The 18,477-nt window shown below is 37.9% G+C and overlaps 1 protein-coding gene across 1 annotated transcript in view; it reads left to right on the forward strand.

Annotated features, from left to right (window-relative positions):
• PCDH17 (protocadherin 17) overlaps window positions 1-17,607 on the forward strand; it is a 94,852-nt gene extending 77,245 nt beyond the window's left edge. The window contains exon 4 of the mRNA XM_009933659.2: window positions 16,618-17,607. Coding sequence (XP_009931961.2) covers window positions 16,618-17,300 — 683 coding nt within the window. The 3' untranslated portion in view covers window positions 17,301-17,607. The remainder of the gene's footprint in view (window positions 1-16,617) is intronic.
• Window positions 17,608-18,477: the final 870 nt, after the last annotated feature.

Below are 18,477 nucleotides of genomic sequence, written 5' to 3' on the forward strand. Positions count from 1 at the left end.
AACAAAATAAAATAAAATAAAATAAAATAAAATAAAATAAAATAAAATAAAATAAAATAAAATAAAATAAAATATAAAATGGTCACTTCATATCATGTCAAACGTCTTGCTTGTGTAAAGGTGGCAGCACCTATACATCAGCAAAGCCACTCCCTGCTATGGTTCTGACAAAAACTTAGTTGGAGCCAGAGCTGCATCTGCAAGAAGGGAGTGGATCAGCTACAATTCACCTCAGTGAAGAGTAGCAGATCCCAATGTGCTCCTCCAGGCATTCAAAATGCAGCACTATGACACAAATTTTAATTGTGTAAAAAAGGTAGTAGCTTGGTATAAGCACGGTAGTACAGTACTAAGGAAAGTTGGTTTAATTTTGCAAGAAAATAACTCAGTGGAAAAACACCAGGAATCTTGATCTGACTAGATACTGAATAAATATTGTGCAGAAATCACAGAAGTTCTATGTGCATGTAATCACTAAGTTATTAGTTTGCAAGGGGACAATTTTCCTACCAATGGGAGGACAATGTGCATTAGGAGCACATCTTGGAAAAAGGGACTCCTGATGCTGGGTTACACACTGAAATCCCGTCTACATTAGATTAGGGAATATCGGGTCCTTAGACTCAGAACAATGTTCTGAGCACTGAAAAGCTTGAGATGGCTAATAAGAAAAGCCAGACTGGTCGGTATGTACCTCTAACACAAAGGTAGATAACTACAGGGTATGAACTTCATGCACATTCAGTGCAGATAGGTAGGCCTATCTGGGAAATAATTTAGAACTGGAGCCTATTACTGACGTTCTGTATGGCTCTTTGAATCCATCGTTCTCCATTGCCTCTAGAGACAACATAAGAATTCTAGCCTAATTTTAATTGTCAGAAATTAGATTATGTGGTTATCTGTTTCTTGAATGAAATTATTCTCTCTCTTCTAGCTGCTGTTAAGCATCTGATGAAACTAATATTCAGCATCTGAGTCTGCTTCCTGCGGGTTTTTTTTCAATCCTTTGGTTGACAAGAACTCTCCCTTAAATAGCAGATTACATGGAAGCTGTCTTTGGCTTGCTTGCCCGTTGCATGATAATAAAAGTTAACTGGAGGTGTCAAAAAACCATGGCCTGTCTTCCTGCTCACTAGGATTTAGTGCACATGGCAGGAGAAAATCAGGCTCTAAAGAAGACCTCAGCTGTAGGAATACCTTTTCCCTGAATCCTAAACAGACTTAGTCACGCACAGTTGCCTTAGCAAAAACTATGCTTTATAGTCTTGCTCTAAGAAAGAAATCTTAGTAAAGGATATACCTTGAGCATATTTCATTTTTGCAATCATGAATGACATCAGAAGTCAAATCACCATTATTTTTTTATCTTATGTTACAGGAAGAAAGAACTTATTTCTGTGTGTTTTTCCAATTAGAAGTTTTTTGGTTTTTTTTTTAATTTTGCTGGGGGGTTTTGAGATGATCATTGACACAAAGGTTAAAATAACTTCAAAAGGTCTTCAATTTAGTATTAGTTCTATGCAGCTACCTCCATCTTTTAGAATATTACTGTTCTGCATGGTCTACCTAACCAAAAAACAAGATTTGCCATGCTCTTTGATCTTGTAAAAATACATTGAAATCTGAAATCAAGTGCTTTGCCTGAGTCTTGACTTTGCTGGCAACAGTGAGCTGAATAATGTACTAACGTATAGAGTCCACCTAGTATCAATAAAACAAATCAAATTACATATCTTCAGAATCAGTCCAGCTATGTCTGGAAAATGATTAAATGCTCTCATTTCTGACAGGGATAAAAAAGAGAGGCTCAACAATCAAGAAAGGGGAGGAAAAAAAAAGGAGAATAAATGGAAAGAGGAATTCCACTGAAACAACCCCGTTTGATTAAGAGGCTGTACAAAGTGCCAAAAGTCATGCTAAGAAAAGGGTGTAATCTCTATTTAAAGTAATTCAGAAGGCAGAGTTATAATATTTTGCTGATAGCCGTAGTGCCGAGCTCTTTGTGTATCTTGCCAGAAATGTAAAAATAATTCTACAAAAATCACATATATCCTTTCATTTTTTTATTTTGCATTAATGATCTAGATTAGAGGGTTTTTTACATAGAATGCTGGGGACAATTAAGTCTGTTTAACACAGAGACAGACGCCAGATGTATGCATGTAACAGTTACAGAGGAAGCATATGCATAGTATCAACTCTACAAATAGTTGGGCTCCCTAGGTACTCAACAGTTTTGAAGCTAAGGGAGGGAATGTTTTTATGTTATAACATTTTCCCTTGGTGGTAGCAAATTAGCTGCCTTGTATCCATCTTCAGCTGGAACTGCAGAAAGTCACTTGAGAGCTTACAAATAAGTTTCGAGCTCTGCTGAACTGTTTCTCTTATACCTGAGAAGTGTGATACATGAGATGCGTGTGCTGTAACAGGTAGTCTTAAAAAAAAATTTGATTTTTTTTTTCTGGTAAGGCAATTTTTTCTTACCTTAGTTCCTTACAGAATTAGTTCAAGGTCATACTGAGACTTGCTTTCAGATACAGTGCTTCACACACATTTTTTGTTTTCTTGAGAATCAAAGCAGTTCTTTTTCTTGAAGAAAAACAAAGCAAAGCTACATTTTTACTAGGAAACATACTGGCTGTTTTTTAAACAATCCTGCAGTAGATATTGGGGTTCAGTTTTCTCTGCTTCCCATTATCGGTGATACTAAGAATTCCAGCCAATAGTAACTGTGCAGGTCTCTGGCCTGTCTTTCCAATAGAACAAAAAGACTGGAAGGAGGGGGACTCATTAAAATCAAGTAATGGTTGAAAGCATACATGAAACTCTAAAGCAAGTAAATATTACAGTGATAACTTCCAGTAAATGAAAAGGTCTCTATAAATACTCCAAGAAAGCTGATCATGACCAATGTCTAGAACAGGGTTTACTGCATTTTATAGCATGTCTGCCCCATTTCTAGGGGTGTAGTATCTTCATCACCTCTGCAGAGTAAATATGTTCTTAAAGGAAATCAACAGATTGACACTGACTGACATACTCCAAATCCTTCAGCAGCTTTAAAGGTAACAGCTGTATCTTTTACTTGCTTTGTCAGAACAGTGTTTAACTTATCTAGTGTCTCACTGTTGGATTTCCTTTGTAAGGTATTCACATGAGTAAGCGAGGGCACAGCTAAGAGAAATTACCCTGACTGAGTTTTACTTTGCAGTGATGCTTGCAAGTAGCCTTTAAGTCTGTCTCCAGGACTAAGACATACTTTTCATAAGAACATGGCTTAGATAAGGGGTTGTTAGAGACCAGAAAAATAGCTTGCAACAGTTATCAGGCTTAAAAAATGAAGACATTAATGAAAACAATGAACACATAATGACAACTTTTTTGGAAATAGTTCCCAAATTACCGGTTTTTCTTAAAGACATGTTTTGTCACATCACAGTATTCTGAAATCAATACAAAAGTTGAGCTATTACAAATGCATAGTAAAAAGGTGACTCTCAGTTGAGCAGCTCAGCTGCTGAAAATAAAAGTGACTACCAGGAGAGATTTTTTTGTGTTAGGGTTTTAAATATCTATAGTCTCCTCAATCCTCAAAATATAAGAGAGTGATCTGCAACTTAAGGTTCTTGATGAAGGATCTGAGGAAAGCAAGATGTGGATATTGTGAAATCATCTGCAGTGACCATGAAATGGTTGAGTTCGGGATCCTGCGTGGAGGAAGCAGGGCGATAAGCAGGATCAAAACCCTGGACCTCAGGAGGGCTGAATTTGCCCTCTTCAAGGAGCTACTGGGAGGAATCCCGTGGGCCAGGGCTCTCAAAGGCAGGGGGGTCCATGAGTGCTGGTCGCTCTTTAAACAACACTTCTTCCATGCACAGGAGCAAGGCATCCCCCTGAGAAAGAAATCTAGCAAAGGAGGCAGGAGACCTGCATGGTTAAACAAGGAGCTTCTAGCGGAGATCAGGCAGAAGAGAAAGGTCCATGGAATGTGGAAAGAGGGGCAGGCCACTTAGGAAGAGTACAGGAACGTGGTGAGAGCATGCAGGGATACGACGAGGAAGGTCAAGGCCCACCTGGAATTGAAGCTGGCAAGGGATGTCAAAAACAACAAGAAGGGCTTCTTCAACTACATCAGCAGCAAAAGAAAGGCTAGGGACAATGTGGGGCCGCTGCTGAATGAGGCGGGTGTCCTGGTGACGGAGGATGCGGAGAAGGCAGAGCTACTGAATGCCTTCTTTGCTTCAGTCTTCAGTGCTAAGACTGGCCCTCAGGAATCCCAGGCCCCGGAGGTAAGAGAAAAAGCCTACAAAGAGGACGACTTTCCCTTGGTCGAGGAGGACTGTGTGAGGGATCGCTTAAGTGATCTGGACGTCCACAAATCCATGGGCCCCGATGGAATGCACCCACGAGTGCTGAGGGAGCTGGCGGATGTCATTGCTGAGCCACTCTCCATCATCTTTGAGAGGTCCTGGAGGACAGGAGAGGTGCCCGAGGACTGGAGAAAGGCCAATGTCACTCCAGTCTTCAAAAATGGCAAGAAGGAGGACCCAGGGATCTACAGGCCGGTCAGCCTCACCTCCATCCCGGGAAAGGTGATGGAGCAGCTTATCCTGGAGGCCATCATGAAGTAAGTGGAAGAAAAGAAGGTTATCAGGAGTAGTCAGCATGGATTCACCAAGGGGAAATCATGCCTGACCAATCTAATAGCTTTCTACGATGACATGACTGGCTGGGTAGATGAAGGGAGAGCCGTGGATGTTGTCTACCTTGACTTCAGCAAGGCTTTCGACACAGTCTCCCATGATATCCTCCTAGGGAAGCTGAGGAAGTATGGGCTGGATGAGTGGTCGGTGAAGTGGATAGAGAACTGGCTGAGTGGCAGAACTCAGAGGGTTGTCATCAGCGGCTCTGAGTCTAGTTGGAGGCTGGTAACAAGTGGTGTCCCCCAGGGGTCAGTACTGGGCCCAGTCTTGCTTAACTTCTTCATCAACGACCTGGATGAAGAGTTAGAATGTACCCTCAGCAAGTTTGCTGATGACACCAAACTGGGAGGTGTGGTAGACACACCGGAAGGCTGTGCTGCCATTCAGCGTGACCTGGATAGGCTGGAAAGCTGGGCAGAGAGGAACCTGATGAGGTTCAACAAAGGCAAATGCAGGGTCCTGCACCTGGGGAGGAACAACCTCATGCACCAGTACAGGCTTGGGGTGGACCTGCTGGAGAGCAGCTCTGCGGAGAGGGACCTGGGTGTCCTGGTGGACGACAGGTTAACTGTGAGCCAGCAGTGTGCCCTGGCTGTCAAGAAATCAAATGGAATCCTGGGGTGGCCAGCAGGACGAGGGAGGTTCTCCTTCCCCTCTACACTGCCCTGGTGAGGCCCCATCTGGAGTACTGTGTCCAGTTCTGGGCTCCCCAGTTCAAGAAAGATGAAGAGCTACTGGAGAGAGTCCAGCAGAGGGCTACAATGATGTTGAGGGGACTGGAACATCTCCCCTACGAGGAGAGGCTGAGGGAGCTGGGCTTGTTCAGCCTGAAGAAGAGAAGGCTGTGAGGGGACCTAATAAATGCTTATAAATATCTGAAGGGTGGGTGTCAGGAGGATGGGGCCAAGCTCTTTTCAGTGGTGCCCAGTGACAGGACAAGGGGCAATGGGCACAAACTGAGGCACAGGAAGTTCCGTCTGAACATGAGGAAGAACTTCTTCCCTCTGAGGGTGACGGAGCACTGGAACAGTCTGCCCAGGGAGGTTGTGGAGTCTCCTTCTCTGGAGATGTTCAAGACCCGCCTGGATGAGGTCCTGTGCAGCCTGCTGTAGGTGACCCTGCTTCGGCAGGAGGGTTGGACTAGATGACCCACAGAGGTCCCTTCCAACCCCTACTATTCTGTGATTCTGTGATTCTGTGATCTTCAGTGAGTGTCTTTCAGAAATTCATTTACAGTTCATGGAGAACCTGAATATATGGTATTGAATCTGTTTACATGCACAATTCTTTTTGCCAAACTAGTTACATTTAGAGAGTTCGATTTGAAAAAGGCATCGTTAATTATTCTTTCTAATTCATCTAATCGGAGCACCATCCAGGCAGAAAGCTAAGTAGGACAGCATTATGAAACTCAAACTCCTAAGAGAATGCGGGTGCTTCATAAGTTGGCATAAGGGTAGTCCCATTCTGCAAATCTCTTTTGAATATGATAATAAAACACAGCACCAGCAATCTGCTAAGCAATAGTCTAGGGCACCATCTAATCAAACAATAATGAATATGTTACGTATCACAGCATAAGGGAGAGTCTATATGAAGCTCTTAAGTAATTTCTTGTTTCCTAAAAAGATATTTCTGTATGTGTGTGTTCAAGTGAGGGTTAAGATGCTTGGACAACTTCCAGGATTTTCTGAAAGCCGCATCATCAAAAGTGTTCTTCCTCCTGTTCTGTCAGATGCATTTCAGCTCCCATGAAGTCCCAAGTATATGACCTGTGGACAACATCAAGCTTTTGAAGCAGAGAACAATACCCAGTGGGCTTTTGCATCTATCAATATAAAACAGACATGGTGTCATTATGTCTTGTAAAGGAGATTTTGAATGTAAATCCAGGCATGGTGGCCGGAATGTGGAGGAAACTGCTCTCACTAAAGAGGTCAGATATTGGGTGCTTCAGCATCCATATAGCCTTTAGTAATTTTTTGTGAGACTTTGTAAAGGAAAACAGATAGCATTTAAAAAGTTTTACTGCATTTATTCTGTTTTGGACAAAATCATGCTCCTACACAGAACCTAACAGACTTCCATTCAAGAGAGTCTACCTGTAGTCAGGATGCAAACAGAGCCATCAAAAGAACAATGAAACAGATTTCTTCAGAAGCCTGTCATGTCTGTCTCCTCAGTGGCACCCTCATCAGTCAATGTCTGTAAACAAGTTGTCATATCCAAATTTGAGACAAGCATATAAATGAAAAAGCTTGGTGCCTTCTAATTAAAGATTTGTAAACTGAGATAATTGGCAACTGGTGAGGAAGGCTTAGTGGTGTAATATATAGCTAATCGTTGGTGGCTTGATGGTGTGACAGATGGGGATAGCTTCTTTAAATTATGGAGCTTTTATATTGGTATTTTCAGGAAACGTCAACAGCATGATTATATTTTCATTAATGTTGTCTTTCCTTCCCATTCATTGCTTTTGTTAGTCATAATCAATTGTTAACTCTTGTCTCTAACTGTACAATCTATTAATATTTTTATAGGATGCCTCACAATGGGCCTGGTTAATGACTGGATTCCTAAACATTGCCACACTACAATATACAGTGTTAGTATTTAATAAATATTACAAAATAGATATGGAAATCATTGATATTATAATTATAATGACCTTACAACAAAGTTAGTAAAAAAGAATGTGAATATCATGCAAATTCTGCACATGATTACCGAAATTCAGTTACGCTTCAGATCTAAGAGTCATTGAATTTTTTAGGTTCCAGTATTGAAAGAGTTCCACTGTAAATCTGTGGAACTGCCTTGATCAAGAGTAGGAAAATGTGTTATATTAAAAATGTTCTTTCTAACAGATCTACAAGCCTGTTTCTGTTACTGCAGTTTTGTTTCTCTTCTTTTCCAGGAAGCTGCAATTTTGGGCTCTACAACAAAGATTTACTGTTTAGAACTAATTTGTCAGATTACTGAAGTTTCCTTATAGATTTGTGGCTAAGTGCAGGGCTGACACTGCTAGCCCTTGTGTGTTCCCTCTCTGCAGCCCTTGACTAGGAAGAATTTTTCATAGTGGGATTGGAAAGAGGCTAAAATATCTTTTCATTACAGTCATATGGTCTTTTTACTGCAAATTAAAGTAGGTGTTAGTCTGACTTACAGGCAAACATTGGAAACCAAAACTGGGTGCCATTCTCTGCCTCTCCTCTTTCTCCTCTGATAGGAAGAATTGAGACACCATTGTTACTAGTCAGACATTTTTAGTTCACTGAAAATTGTAAACTTCTGTGTTTGTACCTTTATGAAGCATAGTGAAGAATTTCAAAGGCCGTGAATTGTGCCTGGGCCACAGATAGAAATTGTTTTTCTGCTGTGGAAGTTTTGACATTGTTGTGAATTTTGGAAGCAGAGCCTATCCCTGTCTGTGACTCATAGGTCTGATTTGCCTCCAGAACAGCAAGGCAGAGGCCAAAGACCCATTGTTGGGATCTGTGGACCAGCCCGCTGTGAGGATGGAAAATTTTCAGGTAACAGAAATGTTTTCTTGCTCTTATGCTGTGTTTAATAAAAATATGTGATTCACATTAAATCATAAGCATGAATATAAAGCATGCTTCAGTAAGAAAAATGTTAAATGTTCTAAGTGCTCCACATAATCCTGAAATATTCCTCCTATACTTATGGTTTGGGATGGGTGTGAGTTAGAATTAAATCCATAGGCCCGCAATCTTTTTATTGCTTTTGAAGTGGTTTATGCCATGTCAATATAAAAAAAAAATAGCCTATTTATCCTGTGTCCAGAAAATAAGTAAACAAACTAAAAGCCCCACACAAAACCCCATCAACCAACAACGGGGGAACTGTGAACTGTGTAAGGATTATAGACCTCAGAAGCTTGTAGTTATACTATGGAATCATAGAATCATAGAATTGTTTAGGTTGGGAAAGACCTTTAAGATCATTGAATCTAACTGTTAACCTAACACTGCCAAGTCCACCACTAACCATGTCCCTGAGCACCACATCTGCAGGTCTTTTAAATGCCTCCAGGGATGGTGACTCAACCCCTTCTCTGGGCAGCCTGTTCCAATGCTTGATCACCCTTTTGATAAAGAAGTTTTTCTTAACATCCAATATAGACATATCCTTATCGGGAAAAGAGCAAGAGATCCAAGAGATTTAGAAAAGTGACAGTCCATTCTTATTTTACTGTCAGTCACTTTGCTAATCTGACCTACATAATTGCTTTCCCTAAGTGAAAGAAGGCTTTAGGCAGACAAGCCAATATAAATACTCAGATTGGAGAGAGCTTTGTTTAACAACAGTAAACGTGTATAGAAGTATTTGTTTACCTTTGCTCATTTATGTCAAAATCAATTGTAATTAAACAGGAATCCAACCACAGAAGTAGTACTTCAGCTGATTGTTCTCATCAGAAGTGTCATATAGCCCCAGTGTGCAGGACATGTCAAAGCAACACATTATTTTTCTCCTGTGATAAATACCTACTTATAGTCTTTTCAGTCCTTTAGTAAAGGCAATTGTCTATTTCAAATAAAAGCATGACACCATTTTGTATGAATTCTGGGAGGTTTTCTGATCATATTACAGGAATTACTGAAACTCTGAAAGGCAAAGTTTTTTATATTCTCTACTAGACATTAGATGCCATTTATTGTCCATCTCTTTACACATAAGTACGGAAAATACAGATCTTTCATATGCATTCAAGGTATTAGAATATATAAAACATACCTTATTTTATGAGTCAAAAGCAAGTACTTGTCGGGTTTTTTTATGTAGTGTGTTTGTGGTTAGACAAGAGAAATATAAGCTACAGAGGATTTTACACCTTGTTTCATTATTGAGTGACTTCTAAATGGAAATTTTTTCAATAATGAACACAAATTCACAACATCAAGGGTGAAGTGAATCTATCACCTAGAGAAGTCAGTGTGAACTCCATGCATGCATTCAAAGGCAGATCTTTTTCTTTGTAATGAAACAAGGATCAGAAAATATTTGCATTACTGTTCACTCTGTAATACAACGAAGAATACAGTGTTTCAGGAGTGAAAGTAGATCATATCAGCAGTGTGAAACTGCATGCTTCAAAGAGAAGAAGACATACCTTTTGTAACGGGTCCATCAGTGTATTTTTCATTTGGAGCTGTTGGCTGATAGTCATTCCAGTCAACTAAGTTAGCCAGTGAACCATGTTGACAATTAATGATTATTTTTTAGCTTCCATACTCATAGAAGTAAAGAAAAAAATGTCAATTAGAAGCAGGTGTTTGTGTGATATTAAAAACTAGGTGTCACCTGTTGAAAGGAAAAAAAGAGTAAATAATCAAGATATCTGAAAGATAGGCTAATATTTCCTGGGACAATAAAAAATAAAAAAAGCTACTGACATTTTAAAATACTCAATGTTATTCATGTACTTGTCTAGCCATATTCTTATTTAGCCTTCATTGAATATGTGGTAATATTAATCCGCTTTTTTTATATATTGTGAGTTAAAAGTTCTTAGAAAAGGATGAACTTGAATGACGTTTTACCAAGTCAAATCTTCTAAATTATAATGACCCAAACTCTGTCTGCCTTGTTTAACTTCAAATGCAGCTTAATAACATCATTTACAGGTTTGGGGAGGAATAGGATTGTCTAGGTCTAGGTCTAGGTCTAGATATATGTCCAGACTTGTGTATAGGGGAAATGAGATTTTAAATAGCTGTGTATATTTATTTATCTTTATATAATTAATGTATTTGACATGTATTAAAAGCGTGATTTACCCTATACATGAGCCTGGACATTTACTATTATATTATATGGAGTATTTTGATAAAGACTATAGTGTTCTTCATCTTATAAACATAGTACATGAAGTATTTCTTGAAAATGTTAGTATGCTGATGTTTTATGTACATGGATTGTTTACTTTTCATTTTCTTTTCTGCTTTGTGTGTGTAAGTATAATTCTAAGAATCAAGGTCCAATTAAATTAGAAAAAATATTGTATTTATTAACTCTATCTGGATACACTGAGTCACTGTTCAAAAGAAAAAAATCTTGAGTTTCTTCTTTGTTATCATTATGCAAATTTCATATAATTAGAGAGTCAAACTAAGGTATCTCAGTTTCAGCCATTGAAAGGAGCCAGCTATCTAAAGCATTAATTAGTTAACTTTATAGTACACCATTTTTAGGGTGAAATCAGTACCCACATTTAATTGTGTTCACAATATTTGTGAGGAAAGGATAGGAAATTAACGACAGCACAATAAAAGCGTCTTTTGCTTTAAGATTTCTACAGAAATCAGATGTTAAATATAACCCCTCTGGTAATACAGAATAAAATATGTAAGATACGTATTATGTTACACCATAATACATACCTTGCATTGCATTTTGCATGTTGCCAATGTAACTTTCATCCTACACCATCTTAAATTTCTATCCAGTATGCATTTCCTGTCTAGTTGACTGTTGTTTCCAGTAGCTTGTTTCTTTTTCTTTCTATGGTTGATAATTTAGCAGTTCTATTTTAGTATATGTTCTCCCCTAAGTGCATAAAACACTTCTGACTGTTTACAGTTAAGGCTCCCGAGAATTAGGAAAACCTCTAGGTTGCTTCTGTTTATTGTACACACTTGCACTGTTAAGGGTTTATTTTCAACAGGAGAGAGACAAGTATAGAGATAAAGACGGATAAAGCATATCACTCTAACAGCTTGCTATACAGCACAGTGCACAACCTATTTTAAGTATATGTATTTTAATACTTACTTTTAAATTGATTCTGTTTTCTCATGTATACTAATTTGGCCCTTGGTGGTGACAGTTCACTTCATGTTCACTTCACCGCTAGTACAAAAGTGCCTGTTCGATTTTCTTCACTGTCTGCTAGCTGTAGCAGTCAAAATTACAGGTTAATACTGAGACGAGCAGCTTATAATGTATGATAATCAATACTCAAAATCCATTTCCTATGATGTGACATAAAAGACTGAAGTGAAAAGACACGGATTTTCAAGACCAGAGCACCAAACCTCATGCAATGCAGATGTTTTTCACTTCAAGGTCATTCAGTATTTGTTTCTTCTTTTTTGACTTCATATTTAATTCAGACACCACTAGGATGTCCAGGGACCAGAAATGGAAAGTTAGTCGATACTGGGAGTATGAATGCAAGTACAAAAACTGCTTTAGTGAACGCAGGAAATGAGAAGCAGAAGGAAGATATGGCATACAATATACGTAACATATATATACTATATAATATATATCTTTTTTACTTAGAGATTGCCAGCAAACTGGATTTTTATTAGCAGAAATGAAGACTGTAAATACAGTGTAAGAGTTACCCTCATGCTCAGTGTACATATATGCACGTGCACAAGAGCTAAGTATTTGAAATCTTGGAACACATCTTGGTTATAATAAAACTAACCTAATCAGTCTTGAAAATCTCAAAACATAGTTTTTGACACACTACCGAATACATATTATTAAATTATTGCCAGTGGCTGAGAATTTCCCTGATCTTTACATTTTCTTTAAAGTTTGTTCATTTCCATCTCAGTTCAAGGAATAACTTTTTTTTTTTTTTAAACAAATACAGTTCAGTGAAGTTTTAGAATGAGACAAATGTCAAAATAGAAAATCTCAGTTGTATATTTCGTATGCATATATATATATATATATGTTGTCAATGTAGATAGCAGAGAATTGGACATAAGCATACGAGCATTTATTTAGTGTATTTTAAGATAGTATAACACAGAACTACTTCCTGAAAGGCAGGAAATGTTTCCCTTCTACAGATGGTTTTTTTGTTGTTTAATGTAATAGGCTGTAATGTATTGAAATCTTCCCAGCTGTGTTCACTGATGGTCTCCCAGTACACTATGACCTCTTGACACATTAAATAGGGTTAGAAAGTTTTACAGGAGCTGCTACTTTTACTTTATTTGTTTCTGTGAGAAAGAAAGGAGAGAAGAGGAATCTTCTTTCATGGAATAACTGGAAAGAGAGAGCGCAGCAGAGAGAAGTGTTGGTCCATTGATTGTGCAGTTCTGAGCGCTTTATGGTAGATAACATGCACCATGTTTTTATTTTCACCTTTTGTTAAAAAGGGATCAAAATTATTTATAAAAATTTATACAAAGGATAGTTAAGTTTACAAAATAAAACAGTTAGCTGGGAAGCTGATAAATTGCTTAGGGAAACCTTTAGAAGTGCCAGAAAACTTTCACTCAGCATTGACTTGAATACTATATAAGAGAAAAATAATTTTAGATATGGTTAGAGAAAATCCTAAACAAAATACATATTATTTCTCCTTATTATTAGATCTGCTTTTAAAGCTAGAGACAGAGCTTGCCACAAATCTACTCTGTAGGATTAGGAAGAAGAGAAAAACTGGCAAAATTAATTATTAGGAAGCATTTACAAAATCTGAAGTTCTAGAATTAACATTGAAAGTGTTGTGCTTGGGCATTTTTTTTGTTGTTGTTTATTTCTATAGGACTTCTGTGATAAAACATAATCAAACCTGGCTAGTATTAACTATTGTCCATTCCATGGAAGCTTGGAACCTTCCTCTTCAACGCTTTTGCCCCTTGTGCCTTTTAAAATATTTTGATTTTGTTTGTTTTGTGGAGATCTATGTTTTCCCTTTCTTTGAGAGAAAGAGAGAGAGTAGGAGTTTCACTTGGCTGTTTTAAGCAGCAGCTGTTTGATGCTGTAGAAACTCTGGGAAACTAGACACAGAGAACTCTAGTAGAGGTGAATTAATGGGTGGAATGAGGTGTACAGCAATGTACTTTATTTGTATGGCTCCCTTTTCATTAAGCAGTTGTCACCACATTGTCTACGGTTATGCATACCAATGCCATCTCAATTCAAGTGCAGTAAAATCAAACACGACAAACTTAAATGCATCCCTTAAACTCTTCCCAGTACTGCCACTGTGTTACAGTCCCAGAGTTGAGGTTGTCTTTTACTCTTGCTTTTTGTTATGATAATTCTAATTTTTATTGTACACTGAAACCAGCATACAGCTTACTTTTCCTTAGAGGTTGTAGAATTATAAAATGGTTTGGGTTGGAAGGAACCTTGAAAGATTATCTAGTCCAACTACCCTGCCATGGGCAGGAATATCTTTCACTGCATCAGGTTGCTCAAAGCCTCAGCCAACCTGACATTAAAATCTTCCAACGATGAGACATCCACAACTTCTCTGGGAATCCAGTTCAAGTGTCTCACCACCTTCATATTAAAGAGTTTCTTCCTCATGTACAATCTAAATCTTACCTCTTCAGTTTATGCAGACCAGGATACAACTGGCTTTTGGGGTTGTGAGGGCACATTGCTGGCTCATGTCCAATTTTTCGTCCACCAGTATCCTCAAGTCCTTCTCCACAGGGCTGTTTTCCATCCACTCATCCCCAAGTCTGTGTTCATACTGGTAATCTCCCTGACCGAAGTGCAGGACTTTACACTTGGCCTTGCTAAACTTCAGGGCCACCTTGAACTTCATGAGGTTCACATGGGCTCACTCCTTAAGTTAAGGCACCTCTGGATGGCATCCCTTTCTTCTAGTGAATCGACTGCAACACTCAACTTGGTGTAATTTGCAAACTGGCTGAGAGTGCATTCAATCCCACTTTCCAAGTCATTGATGCAAATATTCCGTAATATTGTCCCAGTGTGGGCCCTTGAGGGACATTGCACATTACTGATCTCTACCTGGACATTGAGCCATTGACTGCAACTTTTTGGATGCGGACATTCAGTCAACTCCTTATCCATCTAACAGTCCATCCACCTAACCCATATCTCTCCCATTTAGAGAGAAGAATGTTGTGGGGGATAGTGTCAAAGGCCCTGAAAAATCTAGATTGTGGACATCCTTGTCAACTGATGCAGTCACTCCATCGTAGAAGGCCACTGCATTAGTCAGACACAGTCTGTCCTTGGAGAAGCCATATTGTCTGTCTCTAATCACCTCTCTGTCTTCCATATGTTTTGATATATCTTCCAGGAAGGTCTGTTCCATGATCTTACCAGGCACAGAGGTGAGGCTGACTCACCTGTATGAATTTTATATTTAAAGCCTTTCTGTTACATTCTCTCTAGCTTTTGTTATTTCTTTAAAGCTTACACCAGTCTGAAGTTTTTGAACTCTTCAAGGAAGGGAGCATGTATACAGAACACTTTTCCACAGAAATGTATCAATAACAAGCATCGGTTCTGAGTAAATTATGTCACTTCAATTTAACTGATCTTTGTGACATTATAAAATTTTATTTAAATTTAAGTCACATTTATTCATGTCTTTTCAGAAATGTGAACAGGTAAAGCTGTTTACACTGTTGGATTGTCACTGATCACCTTTGGCGTTTCTTCTGTGTCAGGTTTCTGCAGTGCAACTGTCTGTGAATCTGGTGGTGATACTATAACATTACTAGGAATTTATTTTCTAATTTAGAAAGATGATGATCACTTAAATTTTCCCTATCTTTGGGTCAACAAGTTTGTTCTACTTTTCTGAAGACCTGTTTTTCATGTGTCTGTGTGTGTGTTTCATCCTTACGTTTAAAGGTATACTCATAGTTTTTTGTTTAACTGGAATCCCAGGCAAATTTAAATACAAAATTCCTTAAATAAAAAAGAATATTTTAACCCATCTGTCCATTTTGTGGAAGAAAATTCTTCATAGCTAAAGACCAGTGTATAGCTGGTTGAAACCTAAAGATGATAAAAGGATTTATTCTATTAGTATTGACTAGTGAGTACTGAGAAGAAGTAAAAGAAAGCAACTTGGACCAGAGTTCCATTTTACTAAAAAACAGAATTAAAGGGTATTTCTGGATTTCTCCTTATCCCTGACATTGCATAAGAGTCATGTGTATAGTTATAAAATGCTAAATGGTGCCCCAAATATGTTCTATTAGTGTAAAATTACAGACAACCTAAGGTTTTTAAAGCAGAAAGTTTTCTTTATATCTTTGAATTGTAGAACAGGGAGTATCAAAATTTATGTTCTAAAAAGGTACTGAATATAAAAATTGTATTTAACTATACTCTTTGAAAGAAATAAGAATATAGAAATCCTATCTGAAAACATTATCAGTTCAAATAGCATGTCATAGTTTGTCATTCTTCCAAATTGTATATATTGAGCAAATCCATTTTCACTTACTTGCACCAAAACAAAAAAGGGGGAAACTGATTGCATGATCCATACTCATGTCTAATAAAAATCCAGTATGCACTTTTTGACAAGCTTAAATTTAATATATACTGATGGAAAATTCTAGTTTTCTGTTCTCAGCAGGAAAAGTAGGCTTTTTAAGAAAACCTTTTTATTTTGTGACTGTCTTACTACATAATAATTATAAATGAAATGGAGGTGACAAAAATGAAAAGCCAGCTTGCTCATTTTTATGAGTGTTTGTATTTCCAAAAGGCAGTCATTGCTCAGTTATTTGATTTAAAAAATTAATTCTGATAATGCCTTTTGAGTTCCTTAAGTACTGTTCACTCTTTTCTGGCATGAGTTTTACAGAACAAAGCCCAACAGATTTCTACAGCAGATTAGTTTACAGAGGAAGTTCAATTCCACTGAGAATGATTCTCTAATGACCCCTTTATACTTCCACAGGGCTGCGTGAATTCTTTAATACCTAGAGAACAGAGTTAAATAAATCTATTGTCTCAACTAGCAGATTTATACAATCCTTCTGAAATATTTTAATTATAGCTTCATCTTTTTCTCCATAATTAAGAAACCAGATGTCAAGTAAGCCCATCACATGTTGATCATAGCCTATCCATTAGTTTAAAGACATTCACTTATAATTAGAGCTTTTTCTTTTTCTCCTTTGTTTTACAGAGCAAGAAGAATGTGTTAACTGCACAGATGAATGCAGAGTGCTTGGTCATTCTGACAGGTGTTGGATGCCACAGTTCCCTGCAGCCACTCAGGCTGAGAATGCAGATTATCGCACAAATCTCTTTGTACCCACGGTTGAAGCTAATGTTGAGACTGAGACATATGAAACTGTGAATCCCAGTGGGAAAAAGACTTTTTGTACATTTGGGAAAGACAAGAGAGAGCACACTATTCTCATTGCCAATGTTAAACCTTACTTAAAAGCCAAACGTGCCCTGAGTCCTCTGCTTCAGGAGGTTCCCTCAGCATCAAGCAGCCCAACCAAGACATGCATTGAGCCTTGCACCTCAACAAAAGGACCACTGGATGGTTGTGAAGTGAAATCAGGAGCCTTGGCTGAACCAAGCAGCCAGTACTTGTCAACTGACAGTCAGTATCTATCTCCTAGTAAACAGTCAAAAGACACTCCCTTCATTGCATCAGATCAGATGGCTAGGGCCTTTGCAGATGTGCATTCCCGAGTGAGCCGAGACTCGAGTGAGATGGACTCTGTTTTGGAGCAGTTAGACCGTTCAACACGGGATCTAGGCAGGGAGTCGGTGGATGCCGAGGAAGTTGTGAGAGAAATAGACAAGCTCTTGCAGGACTGTCGGGGAAGTGACCCTGTGGCCGTCAGAAAGTGAGGGGGAAAATAATGACAGGCTGGCAGTTATGTTCCTCTTCTGCTTATTAAAAGTAAATAAAGAAATAAATCCCCTGGTTGTAACAGATTTACAGGAATGAAGGAAGACCAACGCTGCTTTAAGGCTTTTAGTGAACATCCGAAGTGCCCACAAGTATGTTCTTTTCACTGCTCTTTCTTTTTGACAGATAACACTGGTTTCATTTTGACCAATCTTTCATTAGGACAGAGTCAAGTACACTAAGAACAAAACAAAAGAAGGAAAGACAGTGCCATTTTGACAATCTAATAGGAAGGTGTGAGAAAGGTGGAATGGAAATACATCTGATACTTTAAAACTGTCCTCAATAGCTGATGCTGACTTTACTGTTTACGTATAAACCCCAAGAAAAACAGGGTTGAATAATTCTGATCTGTGGTGTGTTTCCAGCAGTCACCACAGGCTTCTATGGAAAGTCCTGAAAAAAGTTCTTGTAGTCCAAGTGACACCAAACATTAACATTCATTTGTGGTAAACATTTATGTACAAAGTTATCTGCCACAAATAAGAAAAAAAAACAAAAAACAAGAAAATGAAAAAAAACATTCCGGATCATTACTCAACAAAACATATCCTGATCATTAGTAAAACACTTCATATCATGTTAAGGTTAAATGTGAAATGATATAGTCCATGTTGTCCTGCACACACATAAGCTAATTCACTTGATAAAAAAGAAAAAAAGGATTTTAGTATCTATTTAGCTTTTTAGTGTCCAACAAAACTAAAACTATAAATATTTAGTGGTAAGTTTTAAAAAAACTGAAGTAAAATAACATTTGAAAAGAACAAGTTACCTTTAAGGGTAATACACAAAAGAAATTAACATTATTAACACTTCATTATTCATTTGTGGACACTAAAATAGCTCAGGAAAGTGAAAATGTCTTAGACATCCACAAAAATCACATGATCATTTAAATGTGCAAATGTAAGAAGATTCAGTGTGTTTACATCAAATGACATATTTTTATTGATTTATTGCAGATTCAGTGCATATGAGCCAAATTGTTGAGTGTATAAGAGCTATATTGTGTATTTTATTAAATTAATATATAGTTGTGTTGCAAAAATATTTGGGCTTATATTGTAAATGGCAAGTGTTGCCTCGGTAGCTGTCGAACTCTATGAGTTTTGT

Source organism: Opisthocomus hoazin, chromosome 1, assembly GCF_030867145.1.
Source record: "Opisthocomus hoazin isolate bOpiHoa1 chromosome 1, bOpiHoa1.hap1, whole genome shotgun sequence".
NCBI lineage: Eukaryota > Metazoa > Chordata > Aves > Opisthocomiformes > Opisthocomidae > Opisthocomus > Opisthocomus hoazin.